Source organism: Cinclus cinclus, chromosome 3 (assembly GCF_963662255.1).
Source record: "Cinclus cinclus chromosome 3, bCinCin1.1, whole genome shotgun sequence".
In the NCBI taxonomy this organism is placed as follows: Eukaryota; Metazoa; Chordata; class Aves; order Passeriformes; family Cinclidae; genus Cinclus; species Cinclus cinclus.
Window position 1 is genome coordinate 65,247,628 of NC_085048.1, and position 20,223 is coordinate 65,267,850.

Here is a 20,223-nt window from a genome sequence, read left to right on the forward strand (position 1 = left end):
TCATCTTACCATGAAATTATAAAGACTGGTTAAATCAACAAAATGCTTGGAAGGAGATGTCTGACTTGAAGAGTTTGAATAAGATTTGAAATACATACCCAAGCTCTGTATTTCATGAGAGCTGGTTTGCATTATTTTTACACCATCTCAGCTTAATGATAGTTCATTTAACTTTACCATAAGATTGCAAAACCTTCCCAGTCTCTTTAGCATGTTATCCTGACTTGATCCTAAATGCTTCTGCTTTATTGCAGGGAGCCTTTCATCATTCTCTCAGGAGGCTTGTCATATGACACTGTAGGAAGAAGACCCTGTTTAACAGTCATGCATGGGAAAAGTACTGCTGTGCTAGAAATGGATTATTCTATTGTTGACTTTCTAACCCTGTGTGAAACTCCATATCCTAATGGTAGGCTCTCTGAAGATTTTTCTGTGTACCTTGACTTCTTATCGCTGGAGTTTTATCCCATCAGAATATTCTTTACTATTGTCTTTTTGTTTTATCTCTGGGGATCATACTGCAGCAGCAACATCTGTTATCCCTATTGTCTGAAGTGTGGTTTACTTGCCAAAACATCAGAAGAGCCTATTATAAAACCAATTTTTCGTCGAGAAAAAAGACAATTACTCATAGCATGTTTTTCTTTTTAATCCCAAAAGCATGTGCAGACAAAAAGCATTGCAACTGGAGATGTGTTCATTTGTGGATATTTGGGCACATAAGTGAGTCAGTGCTAAACCATGAGGAGCATTTTTGCATTATTTAATACTTTTAGTGGCTTTATTCATTCCAATACTAATATGAATTTCATCACTAACCTCTAATCTCTCTTCTGAAGCACGGGATTTCTTATCATAGTTTAGGTAGCTATCTCAGATTAATAGTAGTATCTTGCTGATGATTCCAATGGTTTTAGCTGTCAGCTTCCATCACAGTATATAAAACTGCTTAGCTTGGAATTAGAAATCTGTCTGAAAGAGGGCAATTTAAACTTTGGAAACTTTTTTAAGTTTCTTATTTTACTGTGAAGTCAGCTGTCTTTTGAGCCATTCTGTAAACAATGAAAAGTTAAACCCCACTGAATATGAGGAAAAGCAGTTTAGAAGTGGGAGGATGTTACTCAGAAATTGGCTCTTTCTCTCATATAACCTGCTATACAAGTTGCTCTGTATGTTCCTTTTTCTGTTATTTGAGCCGTTGAGAATTTTGAATAAAAGAACATGATTTTTCCAAATTTAACTTGAAGTAGTCAGGAGTCTGCGTGTATAAAATACCTTCAAAATCTATAGTAATCTAAGTGGCTTTCTAATCTCAGCTGCCAGAGTGCAAGCACTGATTCCATTCTTGACGCTGGGCAGACATGCATGGGCTCCATTTTCCAATAGATAACTTTTTGTTGTTGTTTTCAGACTTTCAGGAACCATATGCTGTAGTTGTTCTCCTAGAAAAGGATTTAGTACTGATTGACCTTGCACAAAATGGGTAAGAATCTTCTGTAGTCTTTTTAATAATTGGCTGCAATGATCAGCCTACTGTTCTACTTTATAGGTTTTTAGTCTAACCTAATACCTCATTACATAAAATTTTGAATATTAAATATAAAATTTCTTCAAATGAACTGGCAATGTTGTTATATCAACTTTTTTCAAGTTAATGTGTAGTAGATGAGTAGAATGTCATGTGATTTTTTCCAGGCTTGATTGACTGACCAGAATTACTAGTGGATCACTTCTGCTTTTTAAGTATCACAGTTTATTTTGAAGTTGATTCCGTAGTGTTGTGAGGGGAGTTTGAAGTTCGGGGAGCTAGCGTTTTTGAGGAGGGCAGCAGGGAGAAGAACTGATCAGATAACCAAAGTAATTTTCGCTCTTGTCATCACTTAAATTTTTGCTGATCTTATTGCCAAATAAATTGCTACCTGTATTGCTTTAAAGTAACTCAATACTGATGCAATAATATATACATAAAATTTGAATGATAGCATCTACTCCCTGACTTAGATCTGTGGTAAGAAATTTTGCTTAACAGGAGTATTCACAGTATTGCAATATTCACAAATAATACCTGCCTAAAACATTGCATCTCTTGTTGCTTTGTCCATGGAATAGTCCATACACTGTTATTAGTGGTGGTTAAAAATTCTAGACACTGCAAAATTTTTTAGGAAGGGTATTAAAATTTGTAATGGTAGTAACTAACTGTTAAGGGAAGAGGAGCAGAGGAACTAGGCAAGACCTTGGTACTGTTCCTCATTAAAAATCTCCATTAGTCAATGAAGAAAAATCCTTGTGAAGAGCTTCCTTCTAGGAAGCTAAATAAGTATTTATTTATTTATTATAACCCTGTAAATATTTGTCCTCCAAGTCAATGGTGACACTTTAGATAATGAAGACTACAGAATTTGGAAGAAGTTCAAATTTTGTCCTGGTATCTCTGCAGCTATTGAGCAATTTCATTTAGAGTTTCCAAATGTTGCATGGTTATATACTGTATCCAGACCTTGTTTATGATATACCAATAGCATTAAGTGTCAACATTCATATTTAGTTTGAAGTGCCTGAAATTTGAAGTTATATTAAAGCTTATTCTATTTCATTCTAAAAAGTCTTCAGCAGACAAAACTTGACCTTCTTCCAAATTAATTACAATGGTCTTAGATGTGATTGTCCTGCAAACTATTAATTGTTTGATGCCTGAAAAAAAAATAATACCAAGAAAAATCTACAGGCTTCCTTTTACATTGTGCTCCCACAGGGATTTGTCTTATTTTGTTAAAGTTAAGCCTCTTCTGAATGTAACTGTTAAAATATTTTCGTAGCTTTCCATATAGCCCTGTATAAATTTCCTGATGTGCAGAATGTTTTCATCTGTTGTTGCTAATTTTTCCTTTAGATGGGTTGAGAAGCTGTGTCTTTACAGCTCTCAAAAAAGGGGGATAAAAAGGGCAAAACAATGTATAGCATTCATTTCTCTGGAGATAAATGTTCTTTGAACGCAGATACATTCATCTCTGTTAGTATTATTGACTTTTTTCCTCATTAAACCTCTGTCACTTTTCAGATAGAGGTAGTGGTGGAAGCATGTGTGTGTATGTTCTTCTAATTGGTAACTGAGTGTTGCTATCTGTAATTTTCAGAACATGATCTTGGAGTTGGAAGTAGACTAAGCAAAAGTTGTCCATGCAGAATGCTGGAAAATTTTCTCTTTTAGTACAGTGTGCTATTACAAAATGAGATGGGAGTGTTTCTGTCTTTATCCCTAGAAGAATAGACTGAAGAGTTAGAAATAAATTCATAGCTCTATGTTACTACAGCTGAGACTTGGCAGCTTAATTTTTTTTCCACAGGCCACTGAATTAGTGCACTTCTGAAGATATAAAACTAAAGGGAATAGTAGTGTTCTAGAAAAACTCTAAAAACTGCACCAACTTCAGATTCCGTCTAGAGTAGTACACTGTCTTTATTGCATACTAAATGAGCAGTGAAGTTGCATTGTGTATTTGTTCATAGTCTAATTTGATATGCATTTATTTTTCTCTGTACCAAAAGAATGCCAGCTTAGTCCTTAGTATTTTACTTGTGTTCTGCACTTAAAGTTTTCCCTAGATTAACAGTTATCCTTTTTCTTCCTTTAAAGGTATCCTATATTTGAGAATCCCTATCCTTTGACTATACATGAGTCTCCAGTTACCTGTTGTGAATATTTTGCTGATTGTCCTGTGGATCTCATACCTGCACTCTATTCAGTTGGTGCTCGACAGAAACGTCAAGGTTACAGTAAGAAGGTACAACATCGACTATGCACGCTTGTATTTTAAAATATTGAGAATGAGGAGCTAACAAATAACAGGAGTGGTTATACTAAGACCAAAGCTTCACCCTGGCTCAGCCTGTCTTTGACAGTGGCTAATAGCAGGGGAGGATATATGTGGCTAATGTCTGGGGAGGATCTGCAGTAATTTGCCTTAACTTTGCACTGTATGATGTTTTCTTCCTCAGTGTATTTGTTAATCTTCCAGGAATGGCCTATCAGTGGCGGCAACTGGGGTGTGATCACTCAGAGCTATTCAGAGATAATTATTACAGGGTAAGTGATACCACATTCTATTAATAACTTCCTTAGTTCATTAAGTAGAAGTGAGAATTTTTTTGTTTCTCTTTTTAGAACATTGTGTTGTATGAGTGGTTTGAGTGATTCATGAAATTATGATCACCAGACATGTCCTTGGCATAATCTTGATGTGTTACTGAGAAAGTAAAGCAGAATGTGGAAGGGGAGTTAGAAATAAAATGATAGCAGTTGTTTCACAGGTATTATTATTGTTATTATGTGGTATTGTGATTACATGTGCTTACTATCAAAGTATCTTGAATCAAAATAATCTTTTATTGGTTGATTTTTGCAAAATAACTGAGTATTGTTTTAAAGCATGGCAAATCCATTAAGTAATTACTGAGTTCAGCTCTCAAAGGGAAGCCAATTTTTTATCTCAGAGTGGGCAGGCAAATACTTAAATCTGATCATTTTGAGACTGATCTTTCTAATACTACTGTAAGGAATGTAAGTGAAATTTAATTTATAACTGTGCAGTGTATCACTGAAAGTGAGACCACTACTAAAGTGTTTTTAGAACAGCCCATTAGCCCTAATCAGGGTTACCGTCACCTTGTACGATGCATTGTAGAGACTTTGAGACAGTCCTGAAAAAATAGTGTCATCTGATTCTCAAACTCAAGGCTAAATAAACAAGTTAGGTGACTCATTAACAGTGGGATACTGTGTATTTAGCCATCTTCTTTACAAGTGTTGCTCCTAATATAGGGCATCTTTCAAGATGCAGTGTATGGTTAGGTATGCTGCAGTATTTAAAAGGGTAAATTAATATGGCACAGTGGGATCATCAGGAAGTTAGCTTTCAAATGTTTTTCTAGTCTCTTCTGTCTGAAGTAATTGGACCACATGTTGGTAAAATACTGGCTTTTAATAAATTGTGAAAGTGGTGTCACTAGGAAGACTAATAAAAATAGAATGTTAATTGTTCACTTTCTTATAGAGGTTGAGCACTCCAGCTAATTATTTCATCATCTCATTACTTTTTTATATTTCATAGGCATGCTGATGGGTCAATCAAGTTTTGGGATGCATCAGCAAGTAAGTGTTTTCAGTAGAGATTTTTCCTGTGCAGTTTTAGGTTTTTCATCTTCAGTTAAGGGGTAAATTACATCTGATATTTTACACAGCTCAAGTGAAAATGCAGCAAGAATTCAAAGCAGAAATGATTGCACAAACTTAGATGTTTTAATTGGTCTAGTTGGAACTAACCTTATTCTTGGTACTTAAAACCTGGTTAAAGCAATCTTGGAATTGTCATCGGTTGTCTTTGAAAACTTGTGGAAAACTGGTGAGATTCCAAAAGGCTAAGGCATGTGTGGTTGTGGGAGGGAACAGATGCAATGTATATGTTTAAAAGCTGGGAGGAGGACTATTTGGAGTGTTACAGATCTTTAATTTCAGTTTGGAGTGGGAGTGGAACCTGGGAGAGAGGAGGGGGTAAGCCAAACCTGGTTGATTGTGTGCTTAAAAATTATCTTCAGCATAGATCTGTCAAAAGGAGATTCTGTTAAAGATACTTAGTTTCTTTCTAAAACAGATAAATAAACCTATTAAGGGAGAAATTTTGAGTAACCTCTTTATTGATTTAAAAACTTTGGAGTCTTTCTAATAAGAGTCTTACAGATGAACTAGGGAAATGTGATTGAGATTAAACCACTGAAATGTGGAAGAGGAGAAAGGACGCTATAATTTAGGGCTTGCCTTATGTTGTGTTTAGTATTTATAGCAGTAATTTGGGCCATTGATTAGACAATATGCCTGTGAAGTTTGAAATCAGCATGAAGACAGTTGATAGATAATCTAACACAGAATTAAAATTCCGGTTGAGAAGGATGCAATTCAGGAATTAGCTATATCAATATATTGGCTATATGTTAGATCAAAACTAATTTTTCTCTTTTGCTTTGTTCCTAGTAACGCTGCAAGTACTCTATAAGCTAAAAACAGCCAAAGTATTTGAAAAATCACGGAATAAAGATGACAGGCCAAACACAGATATTGTAGATGAAGATCCATATGCTATTCAGATCATCTCATGGTGTCCAGAAAGTAGAATGCTGTGCATAGCCGGCGTTTCTGCACATGTCATTATTTACAGGTTCAGCAAACAGGAAGTTACTACAGAAGTCATTCCGGTAAAGAGTTATGACCATTTTTTAACTTTGTAGGATTTAGCGATTGTAAGACTGTTCTAGCAATTTCCTTTTTTTTGATCTTTAATTATATTAGTGAAATGGACAAAAATAATTTACTCAAAATAAAGATGTTTTTGGAGAGAAAGTAATTAATTATGAAATTCAACAGAAGTAGAATTAAAAAACAAAGTAATTAAACAAACATAAATATTGCACACTGAGACACTGTTTTCAGTGACTTTTTGAGGTTTGGCAGCCAAAAATCATTCATCTTTCTATCAAAAGAAATAGTGGATCGCAACTTGGCTGTATCAAAGGTAAAATGATAACAGAAGTGAATGTGCTATGGAGTTGAAAAATTTCAAAGCTTTTAGGGAGTTGATCCTTTGAGTCCTCATAATTACCATCTGTCCTGTCAAAACTTCTGCAGTATGCAGAGCTAGAAGAGTAAAAATGTGCCAAACATGCCCTGAAATGTGTCAGTGTTTTATTCTCTGTAAGATACAGTGATCGTATTACAAGAGTTTGATGAGTTTCTTGTTAAATCAGAAACACACCCATGCACATTTCTGTATTTGAATGTATGAACTAAAACCTAACATTTAATTATAAAGTGTTGCCTGTTCTAACTAGTGTTAATTGTAATGTAGTTTTTTTTTCTCACCTCCTTCCTCCAACACACACACACACACACACCACCCCCTCCCTATTCTGATTGTTTATGATAAGTCTTAGTTTAGGAAACTGAGGTGTAGGGGTTGTCCTTCTGTGTTTTTCATGTACAACTATATTCCCTTCCTAGGGAATAGTTTTTTCTAACCAATTTTGATGAATCAGCCCCAATCAAGGTTGCTTTCAGTACTCTTGAACATTTAAAAAAATACTATATAGTTCTGTGTTCTATAGTTCTGTAGTCCATGTGTTAGGTTCTATTTTGCAGATGATAATAAAACAGTGGAATATTTCCTTTACACTGTACTGCAGTTAATTCTGATATTGTTACAGATCCTGGAGAAGAAAGTCTAGTCATGATGAACTTACAGTTCTTTAAAATGTATGATCCAGTTCAACACAACATCAAACACTGAATGAAGTCACCATGTATAAAGTATTGCATCAGTAAAAGTTTAGCTGTCTGTGTGGCTTTAGTTATGTTTTACCATTCCTGGAGTACATAGACTAAGTCATCTTTGCAACTGTCAGTGTGTGTCAGCAGAATGATAATTAAATGCGTCCAGTATTTAATTTCTTTTGGTATTAAGAAGAGAACTCTTAAAAACTGGGAAATAGGTCAGACATTCAGGTTCTAGCAGTATTCAGATAGTCTGTGAGAGTATGACGAGAGTATGACTATTTCTGAAAACTAGATGTGTCTTTAAGTCACACTCTTTGTTAAACTGTTATCTTTCAAAAGATGGATAAGTTCTAGATGTCATTTTTATCACTGCTCTCTTCAGTTGCACTTCATTTATTTCATATTCCATGTTTTGAAAGGCAGACTTTACTGATAGTTTTTGTTTTTTTTTCCTTTAATTAATAGATGCTGGAAGTACGTCTCCTATATGAAATAAATGATGTTGAAACTCCAGACGGTGAGCAGGTGCCACCTGTACCAACTCCAGGCACAGGTTCCAATCCTCAATCCATTGTTCCCCAGTCTCATCCATCTACTAGTAGCAGTTCTTCTGATGGAATTCGTGATAATGTCCCATGTTTAAAGTAAGTATATTCTGTTGTACTTTCAGTGAGCCTGAAACATTGCAAGAAAATGTGATTAGAGTATGTGTACTTCGATATCATTATAGATATTGTCATTGCTGGTGAAAATGTTTTATTTTGTACAGCAAGGTTTTCCAAGTATCTGAAATTAGAGCCCTGCTTTAAGAAAGAAATACTGCAGTCTTAATTTTTTAAACTTCTTAAGCTGATTTTTAAAAAAATCCTTTTCTTTTTGATTTACCTGGTTTTCAGAAAATTTGGCATAGATTTTAAACTAGCTATAGATGATAGTGCCTTAGAGCAAACAGTTTATAATAGCAGCAGTTCAGTCACTTTTGATATCTTATTGTCCTTGAATAGGAAAACTGATGTTTTGCGGCTCTCCTTACCTTTAGACCAAGTATGTCTGAATAGGTTTCGTCTGTTAGTTTTGCAGAGCCTTAAGTTTTAGAAGCAAATCTGAAGTGAAAATTCTTACAGATAGCTAGCTGAGTTCTAACTCTTTAGAATTATAAATATATTTATTTTCAAAAAACTTCTTAGGGGACAACTTCACATTTTGGAAGCAGAGTTAAATGCTCCTTTGTCATGGATCTTCACTTTGTATGATGCCCAATAGCACCCTCATTGTAGGTCTTTGACGAGTTTTTTGTTCTTTTTAAATTGGGAGCTTTTTCTGCAAGCTTTTTGTGTGAGCTTTTACCCATTTAGAGAAATCAGAGTTTAAAAAGTCTGGTTTTGAACTCTCCTACAAGAGTGCATTATGTGATTTCTGAGCCATCACCTTTCCTAACAGAATGTAAGAAATGTGTAATACGTATCTAGAGAAACAAAATTAAGTGTATACTTTGTTTTCTGAAGTTTAAGATCCCAACTTAGATTTTAATTATTTGAGTGTATCCATCCAGAAAACAACTAATTCTGAAGGGGTTGCTTTATTTGGGTAAGAATTTTCAAATTGTATTGATTGTACTGAGGTGGAGAGGTGTACTTCTGAGGGAAACTCATCTAAGTAGGAAAACTGGGAAATTTTAAACTTACGTAAAATATTGTCAAACCAAAATATCCATTAGAGAGAAAAAAATAGGTTAAATAAGTGGAATTCAGGAAACAGGAGCTTGTTCTACATAACTTGGTTTATGTAAAAAATTTGAGATCTAATCCTTTCTGCGTAAATTTATTTGTCAGCATGCAAACAAAATCTTCACAGGAGTTTCAATTCCCCTAGTCCCAGGTTCATTGCATACAATTGGTCTACCATTACAATAATTTACTTGTTTTCATTTTGGTTTGCCATATCATCATCTTTTTATTTGCATTTATTTAAATACATTATGCTTCTGTTTCCCTTTTCATTATACTTATTCCACGTATACCTCTCATCCCCGTCCATTCTCTAAATCAGAGTTCTTTTGGAAACTGAAAAAAATAGTTAACACCTTCTTTTTTAGACACTGACTGAACACCTGTATCTTCAAGGAAATGCAACACAATAGCACTGTTGTGCCTTGTTCTGAGGTTGGAAAAAATGAAACGTTTGTGATCATTGTTCAATTAATTTTCAGTTACGTAGTGAATCAAAAGAAATTAATTCCCAGTTTCAATGTGGCTTTTTCTTCTGGTTGCTTTTATTTGCTTTTGATAATAGTTTTTACTATTTTCCAACATTTTGAAGTCCAGCATGGTGTAGAATTTAATGAACTCTGGTCCCATAAGGAAAAAATGGAGACCATGGAGACACCATGTTTTGTTTACTTTGCAGAGTTAAAAATTCTCCTCTCAAGCAGTCTCCAGGCTACCAAATCGAGCTTGTTATCCAGCTGGTGTGGGTGAGTGGAGAACCTCCTCAACAGATAACTAGCTTAGCCATCAACTCAGCGTATGGCCTGTAAGTATATTCTACACAATTCTTTTGTTATTCCATCAAAGTGGTTTAAAACTATCCATTAAAATTGAGTCTCTGTGTGTGTTCACATGCGCTGCACAGCAACATAGAGGTAATCAGTTTCTTGTGCTTCTGGGAGAATCCCTTTTGGGTCATGGCAGATACTGATGATGCTAAAAGCAGAAGCAAATAAGCACTGTTCTTCCTCACCTGGCACTGTTCAGCCAAGAGGAAGTGTCACATAAGGCTCTGTGTCAGATGGGTTGGCATTCAACAGGCAAGTACATTGACATTGGTCTGTTCTACTCAGCACCATGTTTTTACAAGAGAACAATTAATCAATACTGCATTCTATATTAGTAACTTATAAATAAGTGAAATCTAGGATAATTCCTAAAAAGTAGGAACTATGAAATGCTGAACTGCAAAAAATTTGTATGAAACATTACCATCATTTAATTAGCATTGTCTTTGCTTTCACTTCTCTTTTTCCAGAGTAGTTTTTGGAAACTGTAATGGTATTGCCATGGTTGATTATCTCCAGAAGACAGTGCTCTTGAATCTAGGCACTATTGAACTGTATGGCTCCAATGACCCCTATCGCAGGGAGCCACGATCTCCCCGAAAAACTCGGCAACCATCTGGAGGTGAGTAACCCAAAGTATATTTTAACCTTGCAGAAGAAAGGCACAATTAGTCGTCTAGTCTTATTGTATATTCTTTGAATACAAACATCCTTCACTGTGGTTTTATTTCTTCTTGATCTGTTGCTAATGTCACTATTGCAGCTTTGTTAATTCCTCTTTCTTCAAAAATTGTTGCTTAGTGGAATCTACTGATGCTTCTTACCATTCCTTATTTTTCAGTGTAATGTATATTTTAAGAAAAAATATAAATTTACAATAGGTTTATGCACTCTACATTAATTTACACAGCATGAAGAAGTATATTGATATTTCTGATAAAGCTAGTATCCATATTACATGTTTGTATAAATCCATTAATGTTTGCAGATAGCCTGAGTGTTTGCTGGGATCTTTTGGCTTCCTGTTCTAAAATTTGACTAGAAATGTCCCTGATGAACTAAATCATGTTACGTTGTTAATACTGTTACATTATGCTTGAGAGGAAACCTTGGATTTAAATGAACAAAATAAACATCTACATACAAATTGGTAAAATAAATCTCTTTGAAAAAGAAAAAAAAGGACCTTGATTTAAAATTATGCTGAAGAGTGTTCTTTTTCAGTTAAAAAGAAAAGTGACTAATCAATCAAAATGCCAAGTTTTTTGTAACCAAAAGGAAAATTTGCTATTTTAAAATTCTTTTCCCTAATGTGTCATGGATACTCCTAAGTTATTTCAGAAAACAGCACAAGACATAATAACAAACTGTTCAAAAAACCCTTCCTCATGACTGAGTGTTAATTTCTTTAGGAGATCCAGAGTAAAGTCCTTGCAAGTTCTTCAGGTAATATTGTATTCAAATTGAAATGAATGTTCTAGGAGGTATTTTAGTAAATGGATGGTTTGAAAAAGATCCAATTAACACCAGTCATCTTATTTAATTGAGGAAATGGATCTAAAAATCATTCATATAGAGCAGAGCATATACACAGTTGGTATCCTGTCACATAAATTTTTTTTCTTGTATGAAATAAACTGTGAGAGAAAGAAATAGCTTTGCTGTTTGACTGTGTTAATTTGTCCTGTGAATAAAGGGCTTAAATTCTGCCTCTTGCATATAGATTATAAATTGCCTTTTGGATCTTTAGGCATCACTTGCCTTTGTTTTCTGAACTGTTGTTATTTTAATCTAATAAATTGGATCCACATAACTCTGTGTTTCAACGTGTCTCTAAGATGTTCATGATAAAAGTCCTTTTTGCTCATGAATATAGCTGTATTTTTTTTCATAACTTCTGATACTAACAGTCTGCATGGCAATAGCACTTGAATAACCTGGTTGTACAAGTTACTTGGCTGGCTTTTCTGTCTCAAATGTACTGTTAGTGTCTCCGTCTTTCCTTTTCTCATTGCTTCATGAAGGTATGCTGACTGTGGCTTCTTGCATGTGCGGCCTTTCTAACTTATATTCAGAGTCTGTGAAAAAGCTTCGCACCTCTTATATAAGTAAGTCATCTCATGGCATTCAAATATTTTTTGAACATCTGAACTTGATTTTTTTTTGTTTTGTTCACTCACCATAATTATTTTTCTTAGTACTAAGTCATTGTTTTACTTATAGAAACTGATTTCAATCCATCCTGCATCCATTGTATTTCTCGTTCGTGATATCTTTAAAGAAACTTAAAGGAAAAAAGCAACCATAATAGTCTCCGTTTTTGTTTTTAAACAAATAAATAAATCTCAAAATCAAAAGGAGCTCTTTCTGAGAGATTCTGTGTCAGAATTTGATCATGTTTATAGAGCTAAGATGTTACTCAAAAATTCAGTGTTATTTTACTAGAAACTTTCCTTGCTTGGTTCTCTTTCTGGCAGAAAGTGCTTCAGAACTCCAGAGTTACAGTATTGGTAGCAATGGTAAGAATAAACATTGTGATTACAGAGAGCTTGTTCTTCTGAAAGTGAAAGGTTGCTTCTACAAAAATGTTGTTTATAGGGATTAAGAGTGGAGATGTTTGTGTACTGCACAGCACTGTGGTTTCCAAGCAGTTTTGAACTCCAGCTGTCTGTGTGAGGAAGGTAACCTATCAGAACCATCAGTTAATTGAGTCTGACTTACTCCATCATTCACAGCATCCAAGAATCTGGAGAATGTAAAGCTTATTTTTTTAAAGCATAACATTATTCCTTTTCTTAGGATGCCACTTTTCTCCAGCCCCCAGGCAGAGGTAGGTCATCTCAGCCCTTTTTTTGATGGAGTAGATTAAGCTGCTGTAAAAATGGAGTTAAAAAAAAAAACAAAAACAAACAAACACAAAAAAAAGACTGCAAAACAAACTTGAAATTGTAGTCCATCTTAGTTCTGCCATTTCTTTTCCCCCAGTGAGAAAAAAGAAATACATCTCGAAGGATAGTCTCAATTGCCAAATACTGCTTTCTCTATAGTCTTTCCTCCTCTACTGCCATGGCAGAAAGGGAGCTAGGCATAAAAGAAATTGCCTCCACCCAGGATCTGGCACTGATTGATTTTTTAAATTTTTTTTAAAAAGACAAAGATGGGTAGAAATCCCAAAACTAGTAAATACCATAAAGCTGAATTTACTTGGACTATTTTATTAGGAATAAGTTTAAGCAAGTTTTGTACCCAAGAGTTAATTTCTTAACCATGTAATTATCTTTCTGTTTACCATCCTGACAGTTTCTTGGTTAATTTGAGCTAGTAATTTTAAAAACTGAAAATTATGTTTTTAGTTATAATTTCACATTTCTAATTATTTGTAATTCTTTCAGTGTACATATTGGACTGACTTCAACAATTGCTTCAATAATTTTCCACAAATAATGAATCTGTTACATTTACGCACTACCCTTTGATTTGTTTATAGGATTGGAACTGGATGAGATAGAACGCTTTTGGATTTTGCCTTCTCCATTTCTTGGACATTTACTATCTGCATTTAATGTTTTCAAAAATGCAAGGAGCTTGTGCTTTCTTGGTTTTGCTTTGAAAGATATGCCTTCATCGAATCACTGTCTTGAAAAAAATTTTATTTTAGTACTTCAAAATTATTTGTTTTCAATGGCTATACAGCTAATAATCTTCAGGGTGTATTACTCCTTAATATCTAAATCTTCTTAGAAAAAGTGCTTTCTATGTAATGTGGTTGGTTTAGGAAATCCCTATTCTTTGAGACAACAGTGTATTTAAAGAAAGAAAAATCATACTAGCCTACACATGCATTCAGTCAGCATGCAACAGAACAGCATATTGCTATTGTACATTCAACCACTTCCAAAAAAGGCAGGAAGGATTGGTTCTTCCTCATTAAAAACCCTGATATTCTTTATGCTTTAGCATAAAATGTCAATTCAATAGATCCTCATTGTCTGCCAACATACTTAGGATTTAGTAAATGGTATGTCCTTAATCATACAACAAGAATTTACAAAGGCATCTTTAAAAAAATTTCATAGAATAAGAGTTACGTATCTCCTAAATATGAATGGAAATGCGAGATTTTTTTCCCTTCTCTTGTATTGCAAGAATATGATGTATTTCTCTGTCATCTTATTTTTTCTACTCAGAAAAGAAATTCAGATTCCCGTCTTAAAGCAGCATCTATTTAGAGACAAGGCTCTCTACACTAGCTAGACTGTAAACTGTCATTTCAGGCTAGCTCTACAGATACAAGCTCCCAGTTGGGATCGTGTTTTGGAATTTATCAGTGATTCATACCAGGTATACTACTCACATGTTTTGGGTGGCAATTTATAGTTTGTGAAGCATGCAGTATCTGTGTTTTGTAAAAGGCCTGCCAGACAGTGTTGTCAGGTGCTTGTCAAGGTTAAAAACAAAATCAGCATTTGCCTTCAGAGTCTAATAGTGAGGGGGGAGGGTGTAGAAAATGAACTTTGGCCATGTGCCTGAAGATGTGAAATGTGCAAGTAAAAGCTTTATAGTGTGATGAAAACTATACACGATGGAGGCTTACACTGTTAGGCAAGTTTTGCTGTATATACTGTTAAATAAGACAGGAGTCAATAAATCAGTACTGATAAAAAAATGAGACAGGTCATAATTTTGTGATGAAACACCAAAACTTATACAGCTGTTATTTTTTTCCTGCTGAGTTCCATAAGTTCACAGAGAACATGAATCATAACACTTCCTTTGCAAATTACTGTTGGTGACACTTAGGAGATTTTATGTGACTTTTTGATTAGTGCAGTATAGTACAACTCTATAAAAGTTAGTGTTTCTTAGTTCTATCAGAGGCAGTTTAGGTTTGTGACAAAACTGAAGCAGTTCTTACATGCACACGACTTCTAAAATTTTTTGTTTTACATCAAAAAGCTTTTTGTCAGTAATCTGTGAGTGATTCAAAAAGTGGAGTTGAGACAAACTGGAAGAAATTACATGGCCGAAACTCTTCTGGAGTTGCTTGGTTATGTTCTTTCCCCATCCCGTTTCATGAACTATTTGAATTTTTAACTTAAACGTCATGAGACCAACATCAGCTATGACTGACATCAGCCAAGGCTGAAATGGTATCAGAAAGTTTGATTGTTGGGCCTGGGGTTTTGCTTTTTGACCCTGTTTTTCAGGTTGTTTTTCATTCTAACATTTACATCATATCAAGTTAGTTTTAGTTGTAATTTTTAATTACCTTGTTTTCCAGTCAAGTTGTAGGTTCTTCTGAGATATGTCTGCTTAAAGCTTGTGCAAAAAACTGACAAAAGTTTCATGAAACTTTATACATCAGTTAATTTCAGCTGTAATTCTAGGGAGTTTTTAATGCAGGATGGTAATAATGTCTTTAGTGACATTGGTGTTACAGAAGTTTTTGTAGTTCTGAAACAGAAATTCTTGGATCAGTTTGCTTTTATAATTCATAGCAATTTGCATGGATGCTATAAAAGTGAAACCAGAGATTTTTTCCAGGAGAGCTGTCTTGCTGCCAGTGTTTCTATCAGGATACCTGGGGTTTTAAGATGAATAGCAACAGAAATTATGTTGCAAGTTTCTTCAGCTTGGTCATGGGCAGACCATCCTTGTTATACACTGCTCAGTTTAATTACTAATACAATCATAGCTAAAATTGCTTTTCATCTATTCTTGTTCCTTTTCTCTCCTAAGTAATAACAGTAATGACTATGAAGAGATATCCAAGGTTTACATGCCATAATAATTACCATAATGCACACTTATTTTTGTTATTATTTAAGATGTATATTAATCAAATTATAGCCTTGAAAGTTCCTACAAAGAGTTCAAGTGTGCAGGTGTCTTCATTCTTGGATAAAGACTATTGCTATCAATTTATGAATTTTTATAGGAGAACTAGTACAAGAAGTTAAACTCTTCCTTTGAAGGTAAAGACTTAATCTTTCTGGAAAAGAGAAATTATGTTCCTGAACTGCACGTATGAATTTGGTTTGGCTCCTGAATGGACAGTTACTTCTAAGAGCACAGTATGGGTTTATCATCACAGCACAGCTATTATCTAAAACTTGTATTGCTTGTTGTGAAAGCACCTTTAGGATTTTTCATAAATCTTTTTACACAATCCTGTCCAGTTCAAAGCATTTAATCTCCCATGCCTATTTAAAACTCTAGTGTAAAACTATAATTATTCCATAGTGTTCATTGATTTACTGACAGGTGACTAAATTAATGTCTGTTTTCATTCTCCTGTGTAGTGGAAAGATATAGCTTCCACCTGGAATTTAATTTTACATTTTAGAATTTAAATTGGTTCCAGGACTGTTAAACATAGGCTAACAAAGCCTTAAGGTCATTTGACAAATCTAGTCATTGAGTTTTGGGGTTTAAGCTATACATGCTCTTAGTAATCTTAAAGAAGACTATTTTGGATAAATTGATTTGTTAATGTAACATACTTTCAATGTGTTCCATATTGATATGGTATTTCACGAGAACCTTTTTCCCTTTAAACTCTGAACTTCTGGTTTAGAGTTTGGAAATTTTAAAGCTTTGATGGAGTAGAGCTATTGTATCTTTGTTTGTTAAACAGATATGTACAGATGCATTTGTGAATATGTAGTGTACAGCTGTATGGAGAGGCTCTCCATGTTATACCTTTCTTGCCTTAGCCACTACCATTACCACTCAAACTCTTTGAGTATTGGAAATATTTTTGTGCATGCAAAACCCTTTAATTCAACCAAATATTTCTTAGCTATTACTGCTCAGTATTGCATGCTTGTTTGCCTTAGTATCACATAATGAAATTTCTTTAGGAAAGTTTCATTATGTAAACCTGAAGATATATTACTAACCTTAAAATATCAACAAAATGCACTTCTCTTAATTGTGGGTAGTCTTGAAAGCAATTTCTTGTCAAAAAGGAAAACGGAAAAATTTCTTGTATACTTTTAATTTAGGCAATGGAATAATACTTACAACCATTTTGAGGCAGCTTCCATCTTTTGCATCTCATTGTGTATGACTAGGTTTTATTTCCTTCTCTGGAATGAAAGGAATTAGCTTTCAGGTGTTAACATACTGCAGCTATTCAAATTGATCCAATTTGATGATGTAAGAAATTCAGTGAAATTCCTCTGTGCAAAGGAGAACACCTATCTAAACACCCTAAGAATTCTGCCTGAAGAATTTTTAAGAATTGCTGTCACCCTGAATTCTCTTAGTGACCCCAATAAGGAGTTTTTCTGGAAAATTAACTTGGCAATACTAACTGCCAAATGCAAGGCATATCACTGTAACAGTGGAAAAGTAGTTTGAAAAAAGGCACTGTAGTTTCGCACATCATGTGTTTGTAATCTTGAAGACCCTCTTCTATATTATTTTCTTTTACAATTACATTTTTAATACAACTCTGACTTTTCAAACAAATTATGTTTATGCTTAATATGTATCTGTAGCATGTAAATAATTAACTGTTCTGATAAGACTGTCTAGCTGAAAATACAGTGATTTTCACTGAAATTTATTGGGAGAGTGTATTTTAGAAAGAAAACTTTAGGAGGAGGAAATGACTCTACAGTTACTGTGGGTAATATAAAAAAAGTAGTATGTGACATAAATTCTATCGCAACTAGTTTGTTTGTCTCTATTAAGAAGTGAAGTTCCTGACTGCAGTGGAAGCAAAAATAAAATGGGAGCTGCATTTATAATACAGTGGTTTCATCTTTCTGCAGGTCTTTGTGATATAAATGAAGGTACGGTGGTGCCAGAAGACCGCTGCAAGTCACCCACATCAGGTAATCATAACTTTCCCTGATCTTCAGCTTGTTATTTTCCCAGAAGATGGCATACATTAAGTTAACACTTACTAGTTAAGTAATTACATAAAACCTGTTATCCTCACACAAACTGTTGAAGCTGTCATAAATGTTGCCATGTTGCACAACTGCATTTTTAAAACAGGGCTGACTTAAGAGATGCAATAGGAATATGTCAAAAAGATGATTGAAAAGAGATATAAGCTGAAATATTTATGCCTCAGGGAACATACTGCACAATGGAATTTTGATGCATTGATAAGAGATGCACAAATTCCTGTAATCATTCGTGTGATTGTGTTTTGTATTACTCAAAAGTGGTAGAGATTATTTCTGAGCAGGTTTACTTCTGCTTCCTCCTAACTGGCAAATTACTATTCTGTGAAATCAGAGGTCTTCAGAAACCAGCATCCTAAAAAAGTAGGAGTTTCCTACTTAATACTCCTCCTGCTGCACCTTTTAATTTGATTTTTCAGTTGCCACTGTTGTATGTGAAAAAATTTGAAAGTTTCATTTAAAATAATTATTTTAATACTGGCTAGTCGAAGCTATAACCATGTAAATAAAAAATAATGAATATCAATGTATAGTATTAGAATGAATAGTTTTTGTGGTAGTTAAAAATTGTCATTTATCTTTACTTACCGCTCTGAGAATTTTTAAAGATGTTATTTTATTTCATTCAAAACTACTCAAGGTTAAAGGACTCAACTGCAGATTTAAATGAATCACATAAAGTAATATGTAGTGTAATGCTAATCAAGATGGAAGTCTAAAGACAGATTCCTTTTCTATTGTAGCCTGTACCTTTCCAAGACAAGTTGGAAGCGTAACAAACCAAAACATTGTGTTCATAGCTCTAGTAGAAATTTTAACATAAATTTTAATTTCTCATTTGACAGATGTCTTTTGATGTTCATTTTAAATTGTGCAGAAACTCCTCTAGATCAATCAATGTCATTTTCATTTTTGCTAGCTCTTTCTTAGGGTAAATTTGATTTATTTATAATTAAAGCAAAACCTAGCTATGAGTTTTAAATTAAGTCTTACCTGAAGGTGTGATTTCATGAGAAATCTGTGTTGCTAAGTATTGGCATGCTGAAGTCATCAACTTCAATATAGTTTATAATGAAAGCATTTTTCATGTTGAGATTGAGATTTGCATGTTTTCTATTTCATTTTTACATATTGAGACCAATGCCTGTAAACAATTTGCCATGCATTACTGCAGTTGCAGTAAATTCTTTCTCTGTCAAGGTTGAGCACAGTTAGCAACTCACTATGGCACTTAAAAAGTCGAGGCTAAATCTGTGTTCTGGTACAGTCCTATAAAATGTCTGTAATGAACAGCTACTAAGTCACAAGCTTTAATGTGTATCCTTTTTTCCCCCAGCTCCAGAATCACCCAAATGTCAGCCCAAACAACTCCAAACTTGTACCACTTAAAACACTGTGTAGTTTAAATAAGAGGGTTTCTTTCATAATTGGATGTTGAGGTAGAGTAAAACTCAATTCATCACTTTGCCAACAGTCCAATAAAGGCAAGTCCAAAGATGAAAATTCAGGTTTATGGAAAACTCTTGAATTAAACAATTGGCTTCCCCTACCTTCCTCCTGCTTGTTTGAGTTGAGTGTGAGCTGCAGAAGACTGTTGCATTATCCTGTAAAATAGAATCTTCTAGTAGTGAGGTTGGACTGTGCCTTGCTTCTCTGGATTCTGACCTTGGCTCTAAGTGAATGAAATGAAGTTTATGGTAGACTTCTCAACCTTTTCTTTAAAAAAAGTCTTGGATTCACCACCCTGGTATGGAAGAAATTTGTTGATGTTTGTGCAGAGAGAAGAACCTCAGTTCCTTAGGTTTGGTTTGAATTTTTTATCTTTTCTGGACAAAAGTACAAGACTGAAAACATGCTTGAAAGTGGCATTTAGCTTTCAGAGGTAAGACAGGACTGTTTTTGAGAAATTTGCTGCAGAATATTGGCAAGCTTGAGAAGAAGGATGGAGGCTAAATTTAAGCAAAGTCTGGGGGCTTTCTAATTAAGAGGAAAGTACACAAACATAAAATGTTTGCATGTTACTTGCTCTAGGATTAGAGGATGGGCATGGCAATTGAATGCCTTATTGGCTTTTCTTGTTATAATGTGATCTGTAAAAGAGACCAGTCACTGTTTGGACTGAAGTCTGCAATTGCTCAAATCCACCTTTCCATGTCCAAGTAAACAGAAGTGGAAGGTAACTTCTGTTCAACTTCCTCCAGTGGGTGGTTATATAGATGAGAGAATAGTGAAAGGGGCTACCTGCCTTTGCAAGTTGAGCAAGTATCCTACAGTTTCAGTAAAACAGAACTGTAGATATAGTGTGAAAATACAAGAGGAATAATCTTACCTCCTGCTTTTTCTACCGATGTCAAGCAGTAATAGGCTTAGACTGTAGGAGTGTTTATCTGATCTAAAACATTGTACAGCTTTTAAATTATCAA

The 20,223-nt window shown here is 34.4% G+C and overlaps 1 protein-coding gene across 3 annotated transcripts in view; it reads left to right on the top strand.

Moving 5' to 3' along the window:
- STXBP5 (syntaxin binding protein 5) overlaps positions 1 to 20,223 on the top strand; it is a 103,913-nt gene that overhangs the window by 60,527 nt on the left and 23,163 nt on the right. For all 3 annotated transcript variants that reach the window (XM_062490132.1, XM_062490133.1, XM_062490134.1), the window contains exons 11-20: positions 255 to 409; positions 1,411 to 1,483; positions 3,638 to 3,785; positions 4,020 to 4,087; positions 5,112 to 5,152; positions 6,029 to 6,249; positions 7,790 to 7,968; positions 9,731 to 9,856; positions 10,349 to 10,500; positions 17,660 to 17,722. In XM_062490132.1, coding sequence (XP_062346116.1) covers positions 255 to 409; positions 1,411 to 1,483; positions 3,638 to 3,785; positions 4,020 to 4,087; positions 5,112 to 5,152; positions 6,029 to 6,249; positions 7,790 to 7,968; positions 9,731 to 9,856; positions 10,349 to 10,500; positions 17,660 to 17,722 — 1,226 coding nt within the window. The remainder of the gene's footprint in view (positions 1 to 254; positions 410 to 1,410; positions 1,484 to 3,637; positions 3,786 to 4,019; positions 4,088 to 5,111; positions 5,153 to 6,028; positions 6,250 to 7,789; positions 7,969 to 9,730; positions 9,857 to 10,348; positions 10,501 to 17,659; positions 17,723 to 20,223) is intronic.